Genomic DNA, 24,964 nt, shown 5'->3' on the forward strand with positions numbered 1-24,964 from the left:
ACAAACAGTTCTTGAGTTTTAAATTGAGTGCCATTCTGTGTAACATGATAAAATCTCATGCTGATCTGTTTCGTCCAGCCCAGCACATGACTCATTCCTTCGTCCAGCATCTCCATGCACTGCAATATGACATGTCAAGGAACCACAGTCTCATAACTTTTATTACAGTACGTGCTTATAATTGTTCTAGTTCATTATTAGCTATTGTTGTTAATATCTTACTGTGCCTAATTGATAAATTAAGCTATCATAGGTATGTATGTACAAGAGAAAACAGTATATATAAGTGTGTGTGTATATACATATACATGTATGTATATATATGTGTGTGTACACACACACACACACACACACACACTGTTTTTGGTACTATCCATTGTTTCAGGCATCCATTGGGGGGTCTTGGAGTGTATCCCCTGTGGATATGGGGGCACTGCTGTATACTTTTAAATTTGGTTATTTTTCTTTTCTTAAAAAAGATTTTATTTATTTTATTTTTAGAGAGGGGGAGGGAAGGAGAAAGAGAAACATCAATGTGTGGTTGCTTCTCATGCAAACCATACTGGGGGCCTGGCCTGCAACCCAGGGATGTGCCCTGACTGGGAATCCAACTGGTGACTCTTTGGTTCACAGGCCAGGGCTCAATCCACTGAGCCACACCAACCTAAATTTGGCTAGATTTGGTTATTATTTCTATAGAAGTTTTCTTTTAATCACTGTCACTGCCAAAATACAAAATTTTAAAGATGATGTTTAATTTAAAATGGAAGAATTGTACCATTGGCTGAGCTTACTCCAGTTATGCAAAAGTATTGTTGTATTGCAATAACTCTGGCTCTTAGTTCTCACCTTTCCTAATGTCAGTCATTAGTTCTTACAAACTAATCAGAAAGTGTTTCCATAAATAAATTTAAAATGCACTAAAACTCTTCACTGAGAAATCTTAAAACATTAGGGAATTGTTTCCCAGCCTTTTAAGTGTGAACTTTTAAGAGTTGTTACATCACTTTCAGAAGCAAAATCCCATAAACATGAAAAGATTTCCAATAACCAGTTTTCCAAATACCCTTTTCATAGCAGGAGTATTTTTGAAAAAGTAGTTACATTCTTATTCCTTGGGGGGGGAAATGACATTATGTCCTTGAAGAGATATATTTTATGTTTGTTTTTCAACATCTGTTAAATAGCTTACTACTAAAAGTCCTTTTGTTGTCACAGAAAAAAAAAAAAGCCAGAACATTAGATACCCATCTTTTTTTGAAAGTAAAATGCATAAACTATTTTTTTTTTTATTTTTTAAATGGGCAAAAAATGAGAGGAATCACTCTGATTTCAAGACTTGTGTGGCAGCAGTGGTAGTGACTGTGTGGAGGGACAGACACATCGTCCGTGGAACAAAAAGGAGAACCCAGAAATGGTCTGACAATGACAGCCAACTGATTAGTGACCGAGGTGCCAGTGCAATTCAATGAAAGAAGAATGGTTTTTCCCACAGATTGTCCTGGAGTAATCAGACATCCACAGCGAATAAGCAAATAAAGAGAACCTCAATCTCAACCTCACGCCTTCTATAAAAATTACCCAGCTCAAAAGGATCACATATTTAAAGGCAAAACATACAACTGTACCTTGAGAAGATAACATAGGAGAAAATATTTAAGACCTAGGGCTCAGTGAGGAGTTCTTAGACAAAGCACAATTCGTTAAACAAAAACATGGTAAACTGGACTTCATCAAAATTAAAACTTCTGCTTTGTGAAAGACCTTGTCCAGACAATGAAAAGACAAGCTGCAGACAGAGAAAACATCTGTAAACTACATACTTGGCAAAGGACTAGGATCAGAATATAAAAAGAAGTCTAAACATTCAACAGAAAAAATACATCTAATTAGGAAATGGGCAAAGACATGAACAGTTTCTCTAATGACGAGATATGGATGGCAAACAAGTGCATGAAAAGACGTTCGACACCAGCAGCCACCAGGGACATGCTCATTCAGACCGTGATGAGGTATCGCTACCAACCTCAGAGCAGCACAAGTGAAATAAAAAGTAGTGACAAGGCTGGTAAGAAAGAACATGGACAACTGACTCCCTTATACAAGCTGGGAGGGGTGTAAAATGAAATAGCCGTTCTGGAAAACATTTGGCTGGTTCCTGGGAAACTAAATATGCAACTGCCATGCAACCCAGCATCTGTGCTCTTGGACATTGACCCCAGAGAGATGAAAACTCATGCTCATGAAACTCTCTACTGATGCTCACAAAAGCCTGAACACGAGTGTCTGTAGCAGTTTTATCTGCAATAGCCAAAAACTGGAAACAACCCAGATATCCTCCAGTGACTGAAGGGTAGATGGTACATCCATCCCATGGACTCCTACTCAGCAATAAAAATGAATGACCTATTAATACAAGCAACAACCTGCATAATCTCCAGAGAATTATGCCATGTGAAGAAGACCAATCCCAAAATGCTGTCTACCTTATTCTTCCGTTTACATAACATTCGTGAAGTGAGAAAACTATACAGGGATGAGCAAAAGTAGGTATACAGTTGTGAGTATGTAAAACAGTTTATTCATGTACTATTAGTTATGAATTATTGTATTATTTATTTGTATTACAACTATGAACCTACTTTTGCCAAGCCCCTGTAGAACCAGAAAACAGATCACTGGTGCCGGGGGTAAAGGAGGGCGTCAGGTTGGGAGGGAAGAGAGTGCAGCTTGGGGGGTTGGAAACGTCTTCCACCTGACCAGCTGACTCCCACAGCGAGATCATCCTGATGGTGGCACCGTAGTGCAGTTTCGCCAGCTGTTACCGTTGGGAGTAGCTGGCCACAGGGTACACGAGACCTCTAAGGTCTCATGTATTTACTTCTCACAACTAAAGTGCAAATCTATAATTATCTCAAAATAAAAAACTTACTTTTTAAAAAGTGTTTCCAACAAATAGCGGATGAATAGGAGTTCTAACGTTCTCCACCCACACCGAAATGAATCACCTTAGGCACACGCGATTTCAGAGATCCCTGCTGGGAGCTGCCAGCGCCTACTCGGTCGTTCGGCCCCTTTAACGCTTCTCTGCACTCTTTCGAAGTTACCTTTCTGAAATCGTGTTACTTCCCCAAATCTTTCCTCTGACACATAAGGGCCTTCATGGTCTGGCTTTCGGCCTTTCCCCAGGGTACACACCTGGGCACCAAACAGCTCAGTTTTCAATTATGTAAAACGCTGTCTGACTGTGCAGTTCCTGAGGATAGCCACAATGACTTATTTCTGTGTGCCTATCTTATCTCCAGTGTCTCTAATTAACTTATCTCCAATGCTTATCAGGTTTCCTAGCACATATTAGGAAAACATCTTAAATAAGAAGCCCATGATCAAAGGTATTACCTTTGTTTTGTTTATAACTTCGTAAGAGCCCAGAGGTGTTGGTTTTATGTTTTCCTCAGGACACTAACCTGCAATTACTCCTGCCAGGTACACCAGCCCCACTCGGAGGCCTTTGTGGACCATTTCCAAGGGAATGCCCAACACGAGCTGCATAACAAGATTCCCCAAGATGTGCTGAATTCTGCAGAGACAAACACATTTGTTAAGAATTAGGGCCGATCCAGGCAGTTATTTCCTTGGAAGAGCAGCAGGCGTTGAGGTGTTGTTTCTAGGTACGGACTCGCTTAACTCAAATTCCACTTTCTAATTTTTGTAGCAGGTGAAAGAGCATTTTAGAAGTCTACATTTATTTCATAAGTTCTGTTTTATAACAGTTACTGATACAACATCAGAGAGCAATGAGGCTGGCCTAAGGAAAATAAACTTGAAATTAAGTTTAGATGACAATTGGCAACTTCTGTCAGCTTCGGCATCTGATTTTGTTAGGGTTGCCTAGTATTTAGAAAATCTCAATTCACTCAAATTGAGTTTAAATTTCAATAGGTTTCTAAACAACTTGTCCTGCTGTCTCAGAATGTTCTTTAATAAAAGAGGTGGCAAGAGGAAGCTCATTCCCAGTTTTACATTTGAAAGTTTTTTTAAAAAGCTTACGAGAAAGGAAAAGTAAGTTTACCTCATAACACTAGCTAATGTTGGTACTTCCCATGCACTACAGTTTGGCACATAACATATTTGAGTATAGGTGTTTTTATTATAGTTCTTAAATAGGTAAAAATATTTTTAAATAAAAGTCATTATTTTGCTTGCCAAACCCCATGAGTATCTCTGGAGAATCTCTTGAGTATAATTTGGTAAATGCCCACATTAGAGTAATCCTCAATTTAGTTGCTATGCAGCACAATGCTGGGTTGGGTTTTTTGGTTTTTGTTTTTTTTTAAGATTCTAGGTTAAATCAAAAGTTAAAAACCAAAATAGGTGTTGGACCTTCAACAAAGTGTACCAGCTTTCATATTAGGTCTAGGGGTTGTGTTTTACATTACAATTTACTTAACAAATACCAGCAGACAGCAGACCACCAGGGCGGTACTCTGGGCGCACCTGGCAGCCCGGAGGGCTTCGCTCTGTAGCCCATGCACACCCAGCCACACTCACTGTCCGAGCCGTCTTCAAAGACATGTGAGAGGTAACAGAATTCAGTGCAGAATTGTCCGGCAAGGACAGCTACACTCAGCTTAGGCAGACCTCAGGCATAAAGGGGATTTGGAAATATGTGCACTTTGTGAATCCGAGCAACAATGTCAAAGAAACCCATCTCATCCTGTCCTCTGGCAACAGCTGGGAGACAAGATGACCAATAGCACAGAAACCCCAACAAATCAACCCAAACTCTCTTTCTTCTGCTCAACATCACGAGTAAAAGTGGCAGAAAGATGAGATCCTGTCATATTCTCAAAACAGAAATATAATTTTTTTATTCTGAATTTTACCCACCCTTCCAGAGTCCACCTGGAATCCATGTCATTTGTGAAGCCATCCCAATTCTGATCTTGCCCTCTTTCGGTTTGTAGTGCTGTAGCTTCCCCAACACTCACATCCTGTCTCTTCCTTTCCTCCTCTAGTGAGGCTGGAAGAGCTGATGCTGACCTTCCCAGCCTCTCTTAGGTAGGACACATAGTTCTGGTCAGTGAGATGCAAGGAAAAGCAGTGCTTCTGTCTTGACAAAAGGGACGATGTCACCAGTACCTGGAATTACCTCTTCCCCATTCCGGCTTTGAATGCAGAGCTACAGCAGTGAACTTGCAACCATGAGAGAAAGGCTAAGGGAAAAGCAGAGGAGGTACCAGCACAGGACCAAGAGTCCTGGCTTCATTAAACTGATGAACCAAGCAGCCTACACCTGGGCTCCTTATATGGGGACAAATTGACCTCTATTTTTTTAAGTTCCTGTTAAATACTTTTTGTTACTTGCATATAAAAGCACTCCTAATTTATGCAACCCCATGTATGACATAGCCCTGCAAATTCTTTTTGAGTGCCTTAGTACATGTCAGACACTGTAAAAATTATGTTATAACCATTGTTTGGTTTAATCACAGCAACCTTAGGTAGGTATTGCTACTCCATTTTATAGGTGTGGAAACTGAGGCACAAAGCAATTAAGTAACTACTGCATACTATAACACTATACTGCCATATATTACTAGTTAACTGTTCCCTCCTTGTCATTTTCAAGCCCTGGAGTGCAGAAGCCACATTTGTTCAGAGCATACTTGTTAAATGGAAAACCAAAGTGTGGAAATGTCCACAAAAATGGGCAGTTGATGATTTTGTTCCTGACTTGTCAAGGCTCTGAGCCCTGTGTCCTGCCATGGATGCCTGTTTACCCACAGGCCAGAGTCATCCTTCAAAGTTGAGACAACTCTTAGACAAAGTTGGCCTCATCCGAAACCCCAGGGGTCCCCCAGAGAGTGGGGCCCGCAGCGCGCTGTTCACTGTCTGCGGTGGACGTGGCGAATTGTGGATTCTGAGCAGGGTCCTACATGGCTATTAGCATTTAAGAAACTACAAGCAAAATTAAAAGGCAGACACTGAAGCTCCTACAGCTTGTATTATTCCAGGAGGATAACAGTATAATACACTCATCAAAATGTTCATGAATTATTTTTCTACCTGTGTGGTGGGGACAGAAACCATGGGAGTGGTGTTTCATATCCTAATATTTAACAACATTGAACAATCAGGGGAACATACCTTTGGTCTGGTAATGATTTGGTCTCTTCTCATTAATATTCCTACGTACATACCAATATTAGTTAATTATAATGCAACATAAAGTACAGTGGACCTGGAGTTAGCACAAATGGGTGGAGTTCCTAGCTCTACAACTTAGCTGTGTGACAAGGAGCACGAGACTACCTATCCTAAGCCTCAGATATAAAACGGCAAGAGTAACACCTGCCTCCTAAGGGTACTGGGATGATCATACAAGATCATGGACATGAGATGCTTTGTCAGTAACAGAGCTCTGAACAAATGTTAGGGGTTACAATCATTTATCGTCACCTCCGACATCAGGGACTTAACTGTCATTCCTTACCCAGCATGCACCAGCATGTATGAGATAAACCTCCAGGCTTCCTCCCTCTTCATAGGATTGTAGATAAATGGACTCTCCAAGATGCCCGTGTCCAAGGTGATCCACTGTTTATAAGGCTTCCACACAGCATAGTAAATAAACACAGCCAGCTGAAGGGGAGGGGCAGACATGAATGTTAACCATACCTTCTGCAGAGGACCCACTCAAGCCCGTGGGCACTATCTTTGTTTCATATGGTTAGCTCTCAAGTGAGCCACTTCGCAGCATGTGCTCAGCGGATGGCAGGGATTAAATGTCCATGCCATGAACCTGACCATTTAACTCTGGTCATATCTGACTTCCCCCAGTGGCTAGGAGCAGCCCTAGACCAAACTGGAGAGAAGACTCTCTCTGAACCCCTTTTCCCTCTTAGATGCCCACTGCCCTCATCTTCCTACACCCACCATTTGGTCTTTCACTTCCAACTTAGTGTGAAATTGAGTGCTGGCTTCCCAAGAACAGGGTAGGGAAAGGGAAAAATAGCAACTAAGTCTACAGTGGAAGAAACAGCAAACATGACCTCAAACAAGTGATGAAGGCTAATGTCACCAGGAATGTCGCTGTCCCCTGCTCCCTGATGATGTGATGTGATATAATGTAATGAGAAGGACATGTCACCTCTATAGTGTTGTTCCCCAAAACCCATACCTCCAGTGTAATCATGAGAAAAATGTCAGATAAACCTCAGTTGGGGGGATATTGTACAGGATACCTGACCAGTACGCCTCAAGCTTTCAAAGTCACAAAAAACAAAGACAGACTGAGAAACTGTCCAGAGCAGAGAGACAGGAGACATTGTCAACTAAATGCAATGTGACACCTGGGTTCCAGGGTACAGGAGGGACATAAAGAGATTAATGGAAAAATTACTAAAATCCAAACTAAGTCTGCAGTTTACTTAATAGTAATATACCAATGTGAGTTTCTTAGTTTTAACAAATGTACTGTGGAAATATAAGATAGTAACAATTTGAGAGACTGCGTGATGGGTATACAGGAACTCTCTGTACTATTTTTGCAACTTTTCTACAAAGCTAAAATTATTCCAAAATAAAAAGTTTATCAGAAGTAACTTTTCATTAAAAAAAAAAGTTGATCTTTCTGCGACAAGGAGATAGCTCAGCACCTGCCCCACGACCCTCCTGTGGAAAACTACCTTGTCCATAGAACTCACTGTCAGGCGGTCATGTTTTGTGCCATGTGACCTGATCCCCTTCCCCAACACCCCCCTCAACACACACACACACACACACACACACACACACACACACACACCCCTGACTGGACCACAGACAGGGCAGCCCGTCTGTAGCCTGGGAGGATAACATGGGGTGAGGTGCTGCAGAACAGCAGGAAGAATTCTGACGGCTCTCTAGTCTCAGGCTGTCTCACAATGAGACCCCTTGAGAGATTTAGACCTATGTCCCTCCAACCAAACGGCCTTGCCAAAAGCTTCTCCTAGCAACGTAATCTTTACACGGTAGCTTTACCTTTAAGCCACAAGAGGCTACATCCCTGTGATCGTTCATTGTATGTGTCAGCTTGGCTAGACCACAGCACCCAGGTATCTGGTCAAACATCATTCTCAATGTTTCTGTGAAGATATTCTTGATGTGATTAATGTTTAAATCAGTAGACTTTGAGGAAAGCAGACCACCCTCCATCACATGAGTGGGCCTCACATCATCAGTTGTGGGCCTTCATGCCACAAAGACCGGCCTCCGCTGGGAAGAGGGAGCTCTGCCAGCCAGTAGGCGGCCTCTGGACTGCGACACCAGCTCTCCTCCCCGAGGTCTCCAGGCTGCTAGCCCACCCTGTGGTCTGTGAACTTGCCAAACTTCCACAATTGCGTGAGCCAATTCCTTAAAATAAGTTAATCTCTCTCTCCATATGTGTGTGTGCACAGATGACTGACCGAGAGAGAGACATAATATGTATGTTTATGTGTGCATATCCTGTTGGTCCTGTTTCTCTAAAGAACCCTGACAAATACAGTCCCTGGAAAGGAAGATGAGGCATCGGTAGGAATTAAGAGGATTACATTAGGGGCTTCCTTATGCCTCTGAAGTCCTCTGCCAATTCCTTTATGAGTCTTCATGGTGAGGGAGAAGAAGCTAGGTTTGATGAGGTTCAGAAGAAGCCCCATCCTGGCCCAGTGACTCGGGTCATTTACCAGAGACAAGCCACTCCACAGCTCTGGGCCTTGCACTCTTTTCTGGAAAACAAGGGGGCTAACTAGATGGGAGTCTGAAAACACAATACAAACTGCCCATTGTATGCATGGTTAGAGGATCCCATTTTGTCCCTGCTAAAATTTGGGGGAAACCACTCTTGTAACTTGTAAGTCTTACTAGCCCATTGAAGTTGGTTCATAAAACCAAACGAATTTGCAATCCCATGATTATTTGGTTTCTAAAGCCCCCACCAGCTAAAATGAAGTGAAGCCACTGGAATTGTAGTCACTGCTGGGGAGAGGACTTATTTAAGAATAATGCTCCACCCGCCCTGGCTGGTGTGGCTCAGTGGATTGAGTGCTGACCTGTGACCAAAGGGTTGCTGGTTCAATTCCCAGTCAGGGCACATGCCTGGGTTGTGGGCCAGGTCCCCAGTGGGGGCCGTGTGAGAAGCAACCACCCATTGTTGTTTTTCTCCCTCTCTTTCTCTTCCTTTCTGCTCTCTCTAAAAGAAAATAAATGAAATCTTTAAGATAAAAATAAGAAAAATAATGCTCAACCCTTGGCTGACAGTGACTGGGCACATAGGAAGGAAAACCTGGGACGAGAGCTCCGGAGGGTGAGGCAGCATCTCGTGTGTGCTGCACTCGCCACCACCCAGCTCGCCGCTTCATGGTTTCCAGTCTCTGACCCAGATCTGATCTAAACCTTTGGCTCGTTTGCGATTCCCCAGTGGCTCTCGCCCTACTGCTCACCACCCCACATACCTACCTCAGCGAGGCTGATGGAGATGATGAACACTGGGGGTGGGAGGCAGTTGGCTCTCTCCAGGTACGTTCTCCGGGCATTTTCAGGGAGCATCCATTTTGAGACAATCCTGTGGACCTTTTTACTCTTGAAGGGATCTTCACCTTCCCCATCCTCTCTCATCTTCTCCTCTTCCTCCAGCGCTCCTTCCACGTCTCCACCCACATTCTCCACCTTCATCTCCAAACCGTGAATAGCAGCCATTGTCCTGCAACCAGAAAGGGACATGAGAGTCAGGGGAAAACATGACCCTACAGCCTTCCTGGTCCTTTCCTGGCTTCTCTGGCATGACCACTGGTTTCCAAAGTCTTTCCTGTATGAGAATAGAAGGCAAGTGAAGACCTGGTGTCCCAATATTCACAATATCCATGCCCTCATCACCACGTGTAATTGTGACAAGGTACTACAGTCCCCCCAAATGAGGGAGAGGGCTCTCAGCGGTCACTTCAGGTTTCATCCACTGCCACCACCCAAGGGGTGGACTGGGGCCTTGCACTGCTTGTACACCCCATCCTTCCCCTCTGCCACAGACTTGCAAGTCAACCATTAGCTTTGCCCTGAAGGTAATGTGTCTCAGAGCCCAAACCATGCACAATACATCACTGAACTCAGATTTGTCTTAGCTTAACTGAGCAATCTCCTTTCCCCTCCTAGTTTCATCTTCCTCTACTCCCGGGTTTCTTTTCTTTTCTTTTAAGATTTTACTTATTCATTTTTAGAGAAGAAAAAGAAAGGAGAAAGAGAGGGAGATTCATCAATGTGTGATTGCCTCTTGCCCACCCCCTACTAGGGACCTGGCCCCACAACCCAGGCATGTGCCCTGACTGGGGATCGAACCAGTGACCCTTTGTTTCATAGGCCAGCACTCAACCCACTGAGCCACACCAGCCAGGGTTACTCCCAGGTTCCTGATTCAGAATCAAAAGTCATTTGTTGAGCATCTGCTGTGTATGAGGCTGAGGACTGTCTCATCTATTGACTCATTAGATTCCCAGAACCCCAGGGAGTTGTTGCCCCATTTCAGATAAAAGACTGAGTTCCTACCCACCCATCTCCCCCAAAATAGCATAACTTTGATAAGATTCAAACTTACATCTTCTATTTCTACATTAACAGTGTCCTTTCTAAGTTACCACAACTGCCCGTTCTGTAGCACACTGGAGTTAACAGGGCCATTCCTTACTGGTTCTTCAGATGCAACATCAACTCCCTTGCTAAAACACATCTTCCCAACAACTCTCTGCCACCCAAAACCCTTAGCTGAGTGTCTACTAATTTCTACATCCAAGATTCCCTTGAACTCAATCCTTATCATTCAATCATTCAAACAATTATTCAACAAACATCTATTGAAAACCTACTATGTTTCAGGCCACCATCCCTATCCCAAAATGTTTACAATGTAATGGAGGGAACAGAGGTCAATGAAAATAACACAAATAATTGTATCATTACAACTGTGTCAGTGATACCAAGCAGAGGCTAGGATACTGGGTAGCACATCTGTAACAGAGAGGCTTTGTCTGCACACTCTCCTCTCCCTGTGCCGTGGTGCCATCTGTCTGTCCTTTTGCTTTGGGTCTGTTACTCCCCCCTGCCCCCGCGGTTAAACGATTTAAATCACTCAATCAAATGTTTCATGGTCAAAACAAAGCAAGGAGTGAAGGCAGGGTTCAAATACATTAAAGAAATCGTTTTACAAACTAGGACATAGTAACGATCTACTTTTTGTAAGAAGTAATGTGACACGTGCCCACCAGCCTGCAGTGAGCATGGAACGCTGTGCATGTGGATGGTTCGTCAAAACACACAAAAAAACATATACAGAGACAACCAAGTCCTGTGGGGAAGTAAGAACAAAATGGCCACTCTCTCTGGTGCAGAGAGCACCATGTTCCCCCTCCGGAGAGGCTTTTTATTGGTTTCGTTTGCATAGGAATTCAGGTAAAGCTCATTAATCATTGCCAGGAAGTAAGGATCAAACAATAGATAACAAGGAAATCTGAGGGCCTATTTTGAGTCAGGGTCAAAGAGTGGTAAAACTTTGAGGAACAAACTTACTTCTTCCTTGGACCCTTATCATTCAACTGAGAGCATTCTAAACAACGCAGGTTTCACAGGATTTTACATATTCTTTCTTAGGCCTGATCACCCCGGGGAACCCACCCTTTTCAGCACAGAGCTGCACCACCCTGTCATTGTTTCAGGCTTAGGTGGAGCAAGGGAAGTAAGGCAACCAAGAGATAAAGAGATTTTCTCCCAGATGATGACTCAGGCTTTGTCAAAGCTGAGGGGCAAGGGTCCATAACCCCCTTTTGCTGTAGCCCCCAAAGTCCTTCCTTAGGCACCTCCCACATGATCCTGCTTGTCTTAGGTCATTCTCCCCTTGGGGAATCTTACCCGTCATTGGCTAACCGACCAAGCATTGGGGTTCAGTTATGAATGAAGCAGCAGAAGCAGTGCTCCTGCCAGGGAGATAAGCTTTTGTCTCCTTGGTGGCTTATGGTCCAAGGTCACTCCCTCAGCCTTAGCCTTGGCCGGGGTTACAGCTTCTGAAACCAGGGAGGGCGGTCCCCAACAGTAATGTACTAACACGCACCCAGGAAGAGATCTGGAGAATTAACTGTGATTATATCTGCATGGTGGGATTTCCTAGATTTTTTGCCCTCTGTGTAGGAGTGGGCCCAGATTTGGAGGAACCTAAAGCTTAAACAATGTGGCGGGGGGGGGGGGGGCAGTTTCCTTGGGAAAAAAATATATAAAATTAAAGTTGCAAAGTAAAGAAAAATTACATAGATACACGGCCTTAGAAGGAACCCATGTGAGAGGTATGAAACTTAAGCTTTATTAGTTGCACAAATAATTCATCTCTATGTCTGTTTTTATGTATTACTGTTTTAATTTTTTAAGTCAATTTTTTAAAGGTTTTATTTGTTTATTTTTAGAGAGAGGGGAAGGGAAGGAGAAAGAGAGGTAGAGAAACGTCGATGTGTGGTTGTGTCTCATGTGCCCCAACTGGGGACCGGGCCGACAACCTAGGCATGTGCCTGACTGGGAATTGAACCAGTGACCCTTTGGTTTGCAGGCCTGCACTCAGTCCTCTGAGCTACACCAGCCAGGGCCATATTACTATTTTAATTTTAAAAACCTAATAAAGCCATACCTATGAGACCTTTTCTTGACCCTAAGTCCCAACTACTCTACTATGTCTCCCTTCCCCTTGTAGCCCAGTGCCCTGGAGGATGGGTCTATACCCACCAACCAACCATCTTGTCCCCTGGGTCCCCCATCAAAACTGCTCTCATGAGTTATGTCCTTCAAACACATCCTCTTCAGTAGTGATGTGGGAGTCCTAAGGTATGTGTATGCAGAACGTCCTTGGCATTTCAAAGCACATCCCCATGCACAATCTTACGTACTCCTCAGAACAATCTGTGAAAATAAAGAGAAGGCAAGCAGTATGTTCCCAGTTCTCTGAGTCTTCAACCTTGCCAACAGATATCTCTGTTGAAATCCCTTCATCCCCACCTTTCATCTCAACCACATTCCATGCACTGACTGCCTTCCCCCACTCCCCAGCCGTAGGCATGCCTCTGTGCACTTCAACAACAGCACTCTCTTCCTGCAACGGGCTTCTCTCACTAGATGAAGACGGGCATAGCAGCAAGGTCACGAGAGGACAGGAACACAGGCTTTGATGCTAGCCAGGCCTGGGGAACAGCAGGTCTTACTTTCCTTTGCAACCCCAGTCAATAGCCTTGGGCCTGGTACCACAGGCCATCGACTGGTGGTTGCCAGGGCCTGGGAGAGCAGGAGCGGGGAGCTGGTGTTTAATGGGTACCGAGTGTCAGTTTGGGAAGATGAAAAAGTTCTGGAGATGGATGGAGGTGATGGTTGCACAATGTAAATGTAGTTAATGTCTCTGAACTGAGTATTTAAAAATAGCTAGAATGGTAAATTTTATGTTACATATATTTTACCACATATGAAAACTAAACGTTAAAACAAATTTTAAAAATCGTTATGAAGACTGGATAGAGTGTTTCTCAACAGTCTGTGCTTTAAATAGTATCTGATATTTTCAGCTTAGTCCGATGCTTCTAAACTTCCTGAATGGCCCCAAAGTAGTTTCGAGTGTAATTCTTTTTAAAACACGAGCAGTGGAGCCAAGTGACTGAGATTAAACCACGGCTCTACTACATACTAACTGTAAGTAATCTAAATCCTCTAGGCTGCAAATTACACTTTTAAAAAAATTTTACCTTTTTTTTTTTAGAGAGAAAGAGGAAGGGAGAGAGGGAGAGAGAGAGAAACATCAATTTATTGTCCCACTTGTTCATGCATTCATTGGTTGATTCTTGTGTGCGTCCTGACCAGGGATCAAACCTGCAACCTTTGTGTATGGGGACAACACTCTGACCAGCTCAGCTACGATGCCAGGTCTCAAATTACATTTTTTAAAATTGTGATTAAATACACATAACATAAAATTTACCCTTTTAACCATTTTAAACTGTACTGTGAACAGAGCTGCTATGAACATCCCTGTACAAGGTTTTTTTTTTTTTTTTAACATTTATTTTCAATTCTTTGGGCATATAACTAGGAGTGGAATTGCTGGATCATATGATAATTTCATGTTTAACTTATAGGGAAAGCCTCAGGTTCCATTTTAAAGTGGAGATAATAATAGCACTTACCTCATAGTATTGTTGGGAAGATTTTTGAGATAGTGCATGTAAAACACTAGAATAACAGTATTCAGCATATAGTAAAGACTCCATAATTGTCACTTATTATTGGCTATGAGTGAATGGGTGGGTGTATGGATGGGTGGATGGCTGTAAATCAAGTCAAATGTTTTTCAGTAGGCAAGGTTCCACATCAAAGTAGGTTATACTCCAAAAATTAGGGAAGAAGAGAATTCCCCTTTTATTTTTATTTTTCCCAGCAACTTTTTTGGAACAAAAAAGAAAAGACTTCTTCCCTCCCCACATCTTCGACCCTTCCACTCACCCAGCCTTGCAGGGTCAGACAGTAAATCCATAAACCCAACTATTTCATTAATTTTCCTTGGATATTGATAATCATTTCTAGTTTTTGTCACTTCTCCTAATTGGCAAGACACAGCGTGGGTTTAAGATTAGCAGTTTTACTTATTTTTTATAAAGATTTTATTTATTTATTTCTAAAGAGAAGGGAAATGAGGGCGAGAGGGTGAGAAACACCAATGTGAGAGAGAAACATCGATCCATTGCCTCTTGTATGTGCCCCGGCCAGGGACAGAACCTGCAACCCCAGCCTGTGCCCTGACTGGGAACTGAACCAGTGACCTTTTGCTTTGCAGGCAGATGCCCAACCAACTGAGCCACACCAGTCAGGACAAGTATTAGCAGTTTTAACCACAAATGTTAAAGCATTTTTAAAAATAAGTTCAATTAGGGATGATTCACATTGTTTTAGTGAGCTCTATTGTAAATTTAAGCACCATATACGATCATGGTATGAGGAAATAAAATTCGACATTGTTAACAATGTGACCTGACATCTATAAAAGGAGCTAGAAAAATGAGGATTACATTCCCCCAACCACCACAATTTTCTCTTTTCTGCAGATTTCAAATTTTCCAGAAATTCAACAACTTCAATCCCACCATTTTAGATATTTTAGTGAAATATATTTCCTGGGCTGCAAAGATACCTGACTGTTGGGAACCACCCTGCCTGGTTTCAGAAGCTATAACCCCCACCAAAGCTAAGGCTGAGGAAATGACCTTGGACCATAAGCCACCAAGGAGACAAAAGCTTATCTCCTTGGCAGGAGTGCCACTTCTTCTGCTCCTTTTACTTCATCCATAACTGGCCCCTAATGCTTGGTCAGTTAGCCAATGACGGGTAAGATTGCCCAAGGGGGGGAATGATCTCAGACAGGCACGATCATGTGGGAGGCCCCCAAGGAAGCACTTTGGGGGCTACAGCAAAAGGGGGTGATGGACCCTCATCCCTCAGCTTTGACAAAGCCTGAGTCCTCATTGTCTGTGAGAAAATCTCCTAGTCTCTTGGCTGCCTTACTTCCCTTGCTCCACCTAAACCTGAAACAATGACAGAGGGTGGTGCAGCCCTGTGCTGGAAAGGGAGGGTTCCCCAGGTGATCAGGCCTAAGAAAGAATATGTAAAATCCTGTGAAGCCTGCTTTGTTTACAGTGTTCTCAATTGAATGATAAGGGTCCAAGCAGGAAGTAAGTTTGTTCCTCAAAGTTTTACAGCTCTTTAGCTATCTGACCCTGACTCAAAATAGGCCCTCAGAGTTCTTTGTTATCTATTGTTTGATCCTTACTGCCTGGCAATGATTAATGAGCTTTTCCTGAATTCCTGTGTAAACGAACCCAATAAAAGCCCATTGAGGAACAGGCTCCTGGCCCTCCTTTGAGAGATCAGCCACCTTTCCTCCCCAAGCAGATCACGTCTTGGTAGACTTATTCTCATCCGTGGTGGCAGGGGTGGGGGGCCCTGCGGGTGGAGTCCCCCCACACCTGACCCATTCCGTTTCACTGAGACTCACTGCGTGTCTGCCTTTTTCCTTGGCATCTACAGTAAAAGGATCTGATGTGTAGTCCTCATTAATTTAGGCACTAGGAACAGATGAACACACCTGTAGTCACTGGAGCATTTTGTCACCTCTCTTCTCAGTCAATCACTATCACATTCTAACTTCCACACCTCTCTGTGCACCCTGCTCCCTGAGATCAGGAGCCTCTCCCCGCTTCTCCTTATCTCCAACATCTGGTGCCGGATGCTCACAGGTGCTGCTTCCAGTCCCTCACAGGCCCCATCCTCCCTACTCCTGTTTACCTTCTGCTCCCACACCTGAATGTCTGAGCACAGTTCACCACCTTGGAAACTTGACTAATTAGTTTGGCAGCAATGAGAAAAGCTGAGCCATACTGATCCATAGGAGGCTGTGTAGAAATGGGGTGTGGTTATGGGGTGTAAATTGATGCAGCCTTTTGGGAAAGCAAGGAGCAGTATCTGTGAATTATGAAAAGCAGATCCATCCTACACCCAGAAATATACCCTACAAATGAATCTGAGCAAGTACACAAAGCTGTCTCTTAAAGATATTCTGTGTGGCACTGTTTATAGTGGTGAAAAATTACAAAGAACCTGAATGTACCTTCAGGGTTTTTGCATTTTCCGAATTCTAATTCTCAGGTAGTTCTTCCTTATACTGTGCTGAAATCTGCTCACCAGCACTCTGCTCCTGGGTCCAAGGTTCTCCTCTCTAGGGTCTCACAAAGCAAGTCTAACCTGAGGTCGTGTCATTCATTTTGTCCCTGCATGGGTGTAGCCTCTGTAGGTCAAAGTCAGGCTAGAATATCTGGGAGAACACTTTAGATTAGCAAAATTTTTAGAAGTCCAATTGAACAGGAGTCTCAAAACAAGTCAGCCATGATTACAACACATTACAGACTTGCATAGTTACAAAGGCATCCACGGGCATCAAATTATTTACTTGGCCACTCTCATCGCAGTGTTACTCGCTGAGTGGAATTACTTACTGCACTGACTGTGCTTTCTCACTCACTAAGCAAAGGTCATGCAGGTTTCTTGGACTTTCTTTAATGTTGGTTTGATGTCATGCTTCACCTTTTCTATACAGCAAATGACAGCCAACTCTTAGTTGAAATCACATACATACCCTGCAAAAACACTGTAAATTACATAAATATCCAACCACTATGCTATATATAAATTAATAATGTCAACTGTAGTTGAAAAAATAAAAAATTAAAATCAAAAATAAATTTTAAAACCCTGGCTGGCGTAGCTCAGTGGATTGAGCACGGGCTGGGAACCAAAGTGTCCCAGGTTCGGTTCCCAGCCAGAGTACATGCCTGGGTTGCAGACCATAACCCCAGCAACCACACATTGACGTTTCTCTCTCTCTCTTTATCTCCCTCCCTTCCCTCTCTAAAAGTAAATAAATAAAATATTTAAATAAAAAAATAAAAAGAATGTTTCTTTAAAAAAAATTAATAAATTTTAAAAATATAATATCACACACACACATACCAAAACATTCTCATCATACTGGTAGGGAACCACTGGGGTAGTGTTAGTATGGATGAGAAAGGAGCCACATACTAAGCCTGATGAGCTCAGAGGAGGTCTTCATGTTGGTCTTACTAACTCAGAGACGAAAAGTAACCACACAGGATGGTCTGAACATAAAAATACCTAACTAAAACCCGGCCATGACAGGTAGTCATGTCCTAGACCTGTAGCTTCCCTCACAAAGGCCAGTCTTTACTTTCAGCGAGCCTGTCTGTTTTCTTTTTGGATCTAAAATCGCATACCTTTGAAATGTCAGAGTGATCCCCTTTCCCAGGCCCCTGAGAGTATACCCACCCCACCAGAGAACCAGACCACAGAACCTCTCGTTTTTATCTTGTTACCCACATACCATCTCTCTGTGCTCTGAACGGAATTAACTTTCCTGTGCCCACCAACATAAAAGCCCTGCATTTGTTTACTTTGGCCAAATGCAGGCCCTGTTTCTGTTCTCTTCGGCAGCAGCGCTCGCTATGCTGTAAATGTTGAGAGGAAGGAGGCTCGAAACAAGCGCCATAAATGTCTCCTGCCTTTAAGGAGTATCCTAGATTACTAGTGCAGAGAAAAATACAAGCCTCTTAAATGTATCATTTTGGATGTTGTCAGACACATAGGTGTTAACCCCAGAGATTTCCCCACTTTGCTTTCTCCCACCAGCTTAATCCCCCACCAGTGAATTTCATGTAACCCTCCTAACGTCTCCTCTTTTAACTCTCATGTATAAAATAAGCTGCAAAATTGCCACTCTCTAGAGCATTTTTCTCAATTTATTGAGATTTTGCTTCCCCAGAAATTATCATCAGTTTGGTTCAAATAAAATCATAAAAATTTTCCACCAGTTTGGACATTTATTATGTCGACATTAGAGAGAATATCTCTGGGGAGGTATAAAAGACTCATAGCCTTCTGGTTAAAAGTGGAGATGTTCCCCCTGCACCCCAAGAACCAAAGACCTTCCTTTCATGGCCAGCAAGTACTCTTCAGAAGAGGAAAAGTGGGAAGAACTTCCCTACTTCCGGACCTTATCTGGTAGCAACATTGCTTGTATTATGAATCATGGAGTAGGTGTGTTGGCCAAGGATTAGAAAGGGCAGGGCTGTGCTCATTTACCCAGAATAGTTGCCAGCCTTTTTAAATTTTTTACTCAAATATATTGGGGTGACATTGGTTTTGATGTAAACCATACAGATTTCAAGTGTACTACTCAATAAAACATCCTCTGCACACTGCACTAGACAATCTTCGCCCCAGCAAAGTCTCTTTCCATTCCCGTTTCCACCCCCTTTGCCCCTTGGCCCAACTCCACCTAGTCCCCACCCCCTTTCCATCTGGCTATCACCACGCTGTTGTTGTCTGCCATTAAAAAAAAACCTGTAGAATTATCAATTTACATAAGGAGCACTACACAGGAGGCCCTTGACATCAGCCGGGGATTTTTCCACAGACCCCCCTAAGTGTCCTCATTCCCCATATACCACACCATGTCCCCCAAACTCATGCTGTAGATTAGAGCCAGAGAGTGTTCAGTGATTTCATTTCAGACCCTCAACGATTCTATAACTGCAAAAGTAATTCATAAAATCTGTTGTGTGAGGGATATTAACCATGTTCATCTGCACCCGAGTTCCCAAAAAAGAAAAGAAAAAAAGAAAACTTGGTTTGTTAATGGTACTTCTTTTCATGTTCCATAAAGTTTAATCTCTCAAAGAGTGGTTTCTGCACTGGCTAAAAAACGTACTAAAATCACTTCCCAAAGCATTTGTCCTTGTATCTGTGAGACACACGTAGTGGATCTCTGGATGTCAGAGAGCCTACATACCATTGAACTTGACATTCCGTGCCAATGTAGCTAAAGCTTCTCTTTATGGCCAAAAAAAAAAAAAGTTACTTTCTCAGGCCTCTTCGCTTTGTTTTCATTTTTATCACTGGCACTATCAAGGACCTATTTTTCTGAGTCTCTTATACTCCTCCAACAAGAAATGAAGATTTTAGTCACTGTGTGCACGTTGCATAAAGGCAGTATCACTAGGAGACAATAAATAGTAAAGTCACATGAGATGTCAAGGTAGGATAGTAGGCCTGGCTCACTATTATAGTAAGTGGCTGGCAACAAGCATAAGTATTTTTTTTTTAATTTATTTGTTTTTAGAGAGAGGGGATGGGAGGGAGAAAGAGAGTGAGAGAAACATCAATGTGTGGTTGCCTCTTGCACACCCTTTACTGGGGACCTGGCTTGCAACCCAGGCATGTGCCCTGACTAGGAATTGGACTGGTGACCCTTTGGTTTGAAGGCTAGTGCTCAGTCCATTGAGCCACACCAGCCAGGGCCAGGCATAACCATTTTTCAATTCATTCATTTACAACAGGCCATTTGAGGGTAGCTAATGAAATACAAAAACTGTAAGTGATGAATCTGCAAACGTGGAGGACTTCTAGTGTATTCCTTTAATAACACTTACGTAGTGACCATTAGTCAGTTTTCTCGGAGAATTCCTCATCTGATGCATCTTGGCGGGCAGCAAGGACCATTTCCTACTACAGAAGCCCAAGCTAAAAATACTCACTTTTTCCAATCCTTAGCAGCCAAGACTAAGGTACATGACGTAGACTTGACCCATAGCTGCATTTGCTTAGGATACTTCGGGCCAGAGCTGGGGGTGGGGAAAACTCCTTATAGCAGTGGACTATGAAGCAGTGGCAGCACCATCTGGTTGGTGCCTGATGCCAGCTGTATCTTTGACAAAGGCTGCAGCAACCTGCATACAGCCGAGACAATGAGGCTGTCTTTGCCTACCTGGCTCTGTGATGTGATTTGTATATAGTTCCTGGTCTCCCTTTGTTTCTGCTTATTTCCCAAACCTTGTTTATGCAGCCTTCTAGTGCTTTTATAATCTATCTGTGAAATTATGATATGCTGAGAAATATGTATTTGGTCTTCATCCCCATTTGGAATTTCCAGAGGGACAGAGGGGATAGGAGCATCTTCGGTTATTTATAATAAGCCTCTTTCAACCATATCTGAGTTTATGCTAATGAAGTAAATCTTGGAGGATGGAGGCTGGTTGCCAGAGGAAACAATCACGTGATTAGAGAGTTGGAACTTTGGGCCCCAACCTCTGGGGAAGGGAAAAGGGCTAACGACTGAGTTTAACCACCAATGGCCAAGGATGTAATCAATCATGCCTATGGAATGGAACCTCCAATAGAAACCCTAGACAAAGGGGTTCGGAGAGCTTCCAGGTTGTTGAACACATCACGGTGCTGGGAGGGTGACGCACCCAGAGAGAGTGTGGAAGCCCCACATCCCGCCTCACACACCTTGCTCTACGCATCTCTTCCATTCAGCTGTACCTGAGTTGTGTGCTTTGTGTGCAGTGAACTGGTAATAGTAAGTGAAGGCCTCTCCTGTGAGCAGATTGTTGAGCCTGAGGAGTGGGTAATAGGAACCCCAGTTTATAGCCAGTTGGTCAGAAGTACTAGGAGGCCAGACTCGCACCTGGCCTCTGAAGTGGGAAGAAGTCTTATGGGACCAAGCCCTTACCCTATGGGTCAGTGTCAGAATGGCTTGGTGTGAAAAACTCACACATTTGGTGTCAGAAGTATGCAAAGGAATAGAGAAATAGTTTTTCTTTTACTACCCAATGTGCTTCCAATAAAATTCATTTACCAGTGTAATCAGCCAGAATCAGTTTATGTCCCTTGCAGCCAAGAACCGAATTAATACACCTGAGTAGCCGAGCAACTCTTCTCATCCATCCTGTTGCAAGTTAAACTCGTTTCTTATCCTGTGTTTGGGAGGCATAGTGTAAGGAAGGAAAGCGGAGACCTGTTTTCTGGTCCGGACTCTGCCACTTCCCAGCTGTGTGTGACCCAGAGCAAGTCCCTCCCCAACTCTGAGTGACAGTGCGCTCGCTCACAGTCACAGGGAATCGTCCACACCAGACCAGAAGTTTCCCAAACTGGCTGTGCCTGAGCACCCCCTCCGGCACTTGTTTTTCCGTACAGACCCCTGGGCCCATGCTGAAGAAACTAATTTAATAGACTTAGTAGGTCTCTGACAAGTACACCAGTGAAGTGGAGGGAGCAGCACCTTGGAGAACCACACACTCGGGCTCTCTAAGGGCCATTCCGTCGCACTTGCTCTGTGACCTTCTAATGGAAGGCAGAGACGGTGTTGCTGCTGTACTCCTCATGCCCAAAAAGTTCCTGCCACATAGGAGATGCTCAGAAAATACTTGTATCTAAGTAAAAGGTAAACAGAAACTCCTTGCAAGTTTTCAGTAAATCTAAAATTATTCCATAATAAAGTTTATTGAAAATAATACTGGAAAGAAGGAAGGAAGGAGGAAAGTAGGTAAGGAGGAAGGGAGGGAGGAGGAAAGGTAAGGAGGGACAAAAGAAGGAAGAGGGAGGGAAGGAGGGAAGGAGGGAAGGAGGAGCGATGGGAGGAGTGGGGAGAGGCATTTTATCCACACCACATTAACTAAGAGTCTTATATCACTGTGTGTTGAAAAGCACCTCCCGTCTTGCTTTTCCCCTGCACACACGCCCCTCCCCATCCCCACCACATTACTGTTCTGCCATCACGGGCTGCGAGAGGAGACCTGTGGAGCTGCGGTGCTGTAATGGCTGCAGAAGGGCTTGTGGCCTTTCTGTGAGGAGCAGTGTTCCTTGTGCTTGGCACTGCAAAGACCTGAGTTCTGCTCCCAGCATCCACACTCAATTTCGCTGGGCCTCCGTTTCCTCAGCTGTGAAACAGAGCTCCTCTGTTCTCTGGATATCCTACAGAATTACTATAAGGATCAAGTGAAATAAGAGTTGACACATTACTGAGCACTGCGTGCTGGGTTCCATACTAAACACTTTATGGGCATTGTCTTCATTAATTTTCACAACCACCTTGTACAATAAGGTAATAACACCTCTATTTCATGGATGACAAAACTCAGGCATCCAGAAAACTTGATCAAGGTATACAGCCAGTGAGGGGAGGGCGGAGGGAGAAGCCCAGTGTCTGACTCTGAGACTCCATGTGTTCCTCTGCTCTGTGACTCCAACACACCTAGTCACAGAAATGTACCTCTCTATTTTGATTATTCCCACCCCTTCCTTCCCTCTACCCTAATCTCCCTCTTCGTCCTCCAGCTCCCCAAGCAGAACCAGACTGACCCTGGGAGTTCCCAAATGGGAGCTACCAAAGAACTGGCAGGTCACCAGCCCTGGGGACGGGGCTGGGAATCCCCACCACTCCCATCGCTGCCACAAGGAGTTGGCACGGAGACGGGCATCCAGGAAAGGAAAGGGTTTGCTTGTCTGAGAAGCCAGACTCACCTTCCCTTCTTCACCTCACCCAGGAGAGGCCACCACTTTAGACAACTCCTCTTTGGCAGAAGAGAGTTTGGATCATTTGCTTGTGTTTCTTTCCTAGCTGCATTCAAACAAGTAGGTTCTAAATAACTGAATTGTTTTTGTAAACTGCTAGCCCCACCCATTCATTGGTACCAGGCAGGCCTCTGCCGAGGCTGTGTGCAGCCTTGATGTGGCTGGCCGGCAGGCTATGCAGGGCGGCAGGCTATGCTGGGTGTACCCAACTGCTGCCCAGCTGGGCCTAGTGAGGAGGCTTTTGGTGATGTTGCGAGGCAACCTGAGTAATTGGAGAGGCCACAGATTGGGCTACTGGGCCACAAAGATTAACAGTGTCCTTCATCACACTGCAAACCATCATTATGCCCAATTCCAGAGGCCTGCAGCAATCTCTGTGGTTATGACCTGAAAGAGGGCTTTTTTAGCTACAGAAATTGAGAGCCAGTTTTTCAATATTATGGGTTTGTGGCTGTGGTTGTTTCTTTTTGCTACGTCTCTGAAGATACACTTGGAATAAATAGGCAAAAGATTTAAAAGCAAAAAAAAAAAAATGCCCGTTTTCCCAAAAGTTTTCCTTCTTCCTGAAGCACAGCACTCTTGCTCTCAATTGTGAGGGCAACCCAGGCAAGGACTCTCTGCTTCCTAAGCTCTCTGCATGCCCACTACATGTTAAAATCTTCTTCCTTGGAATCCCACAACTGTGTCACGATTCAGGGTCGGGGGCCAGGGCCTTGGTCCTGTCTTTGTGCCTTTCTCATTCCAAGAAAATCACGATGCCTCCCTTTCCCGGTCTACAGAACTACTTTTACTTATCCCATTTTAATGGCTCCTTCCAGTTGCCATGTGAAGAAGATATCATTATTATTCCCACTTTATAGAGGAACAACTAAGGCCCAAAAAGGCACCCATGATTACATACCAAGTCACAGCAAAGCTGCAGCACCAACCCATTTTTCTGAGGCCAGACCCTGGGCTCTCCACCGTACCAGAATGCCTCTGCACAGAGCTATTTAAGATGATACATATATTTTTGTACCCTATTAGAATATGAAAAATAGTAATAATAATACACACTTGTGAAGAGACACAGAATTTCACCCTATATCTTATAATATCCTCAATTCATCACATATATTGATGGGGGTCAGTCTTTCAAAGCTGCCTCGTGTACACTGAGGAAGACAGTCTGGAAGAATTCCCAAAGGTGGACACATTATTTAACTAGCTTAACAGACCTAGCACAACAGAGCACGGGGCTGAAGGAAAACCCTGACCCTGAGCCATCTGCATTATGACTCTATATCAGTCTCTTAGATAAGGAGGCAGAATCATTGCTTTCATTACATATTGTATGTATAGGTGTTTTTCAAAAAGACTTTCACTGGTCCTGGCTGGCGTAGCTCAGTGGATTGAGCGCAGGCTGTAAACCAAAGCATCGCAGGTTTGATTCCCAGTCAGGGCACATCCCTGGGTTGCAGGCCACGGCCCCCAGCAACCACACATTGATGTCTCTCTCTCTCTCTTTCTCCCTCCCTTCCCTCTCTAAAAATAAATATAAATAAAATCTTTAAAAAGACTTTCACTGCTTCGTCCACAATATTTCTTAAATGGTGGTCCATTAATAGTGACCAACTGTGCTGGTTTGCATGGAGCTAGGGATTTCTTAGGATGTGGGACTTGGGCAAACTGAGGACAGTCGGTCACCCTATCATTGACCACCTACGTCAGAATCATCTGAGGACATCAGGTGAAGATGGCCGGTTCCAGTCCTAAGGCAGGGGTCCTTAACTCTGACTACACATCAGAACTGTCCGAGGAAGCTGTAAAAAGTATTGTTGCCTGAGCTTGGCCCAGATCAGTGGAATCAGAGCCTCGGGGCTGGGGCCAGGGCACTGGTGGTTTTCATTGGCAACCAAGACTGAAAGCTCCTGCCCTGGAGATTTGGATCTAGAGGGTCTAGGCTAGGGTCTTG

The 24,964-nt window shown here is 43.8% G+C and overlaps 1 protein-coding gene and 1 long non-coding RNA gene across 4 annotated transcripts in view; one reads left to right on the top strand and one right to left on the bottom strand.

Annotated features, from left to right (window-relative positions):
* RHBDL2 (rhomboid like 2) overlaps nt 1-24,964 on the bottom strand; it is a 56,178-nt gene that overhangs the window by 18,289 nt on the left and 12,925 nt on the right. For 2 of the 3 annotated variants that reach the window (XM_028513238.2, XM_036025811.1), the window contains exons 2-4: nt 9,481-9,724; nt 6,497-6,645; nt 3,468-3,580 (exon numbers count right to left, since the gene is read on the bottom strand). In XM_028513238.2, the coding sequence (XP_028369039.1) occupies nt 3,468-3,580; nt 6,497-6,645; nt 9,481-9,720 (502 nt within the window). In that variant the 5' untranslated portion in view covers nt 9,721-9,724. Of the gene's footprint in view, nt 1-3,467; nt 3,581-6,496; nt 6,646-9,480; nt 9,725-12,782; nt 12,949-24,964 lie in introns of all 3 variants that reach the window. The other variant, XM_036025810.1, reaches the window with a different exon arrangement.
* On the top strand, nt 829-5,221 carry LOC118500574. The gene is made up of 2 exons (XR_004903148.1): nt 829-2,560; nt 3,487-5,221. It is a non-coding gene; the product is annotated as an uncharacterized LOC118500574 (long non-coding RNA).

This window comes from Phyllostomus discolor, chromosome 5 (genome assembly GCF_004126475.2).
Source record: "Phyllostomus discolor isolate MPI-MPIP mPhyDis1 chromosome 5, mPhyDis1.pri.v3, whole genome shotgun sequence".
Taxonomy (NCBI): Eukaryota; Metazoa; Chordata; class Mammalia; order Chiroptera; family Phyllostomidae; genus Phyllostomus; species Phyllostomus discolor.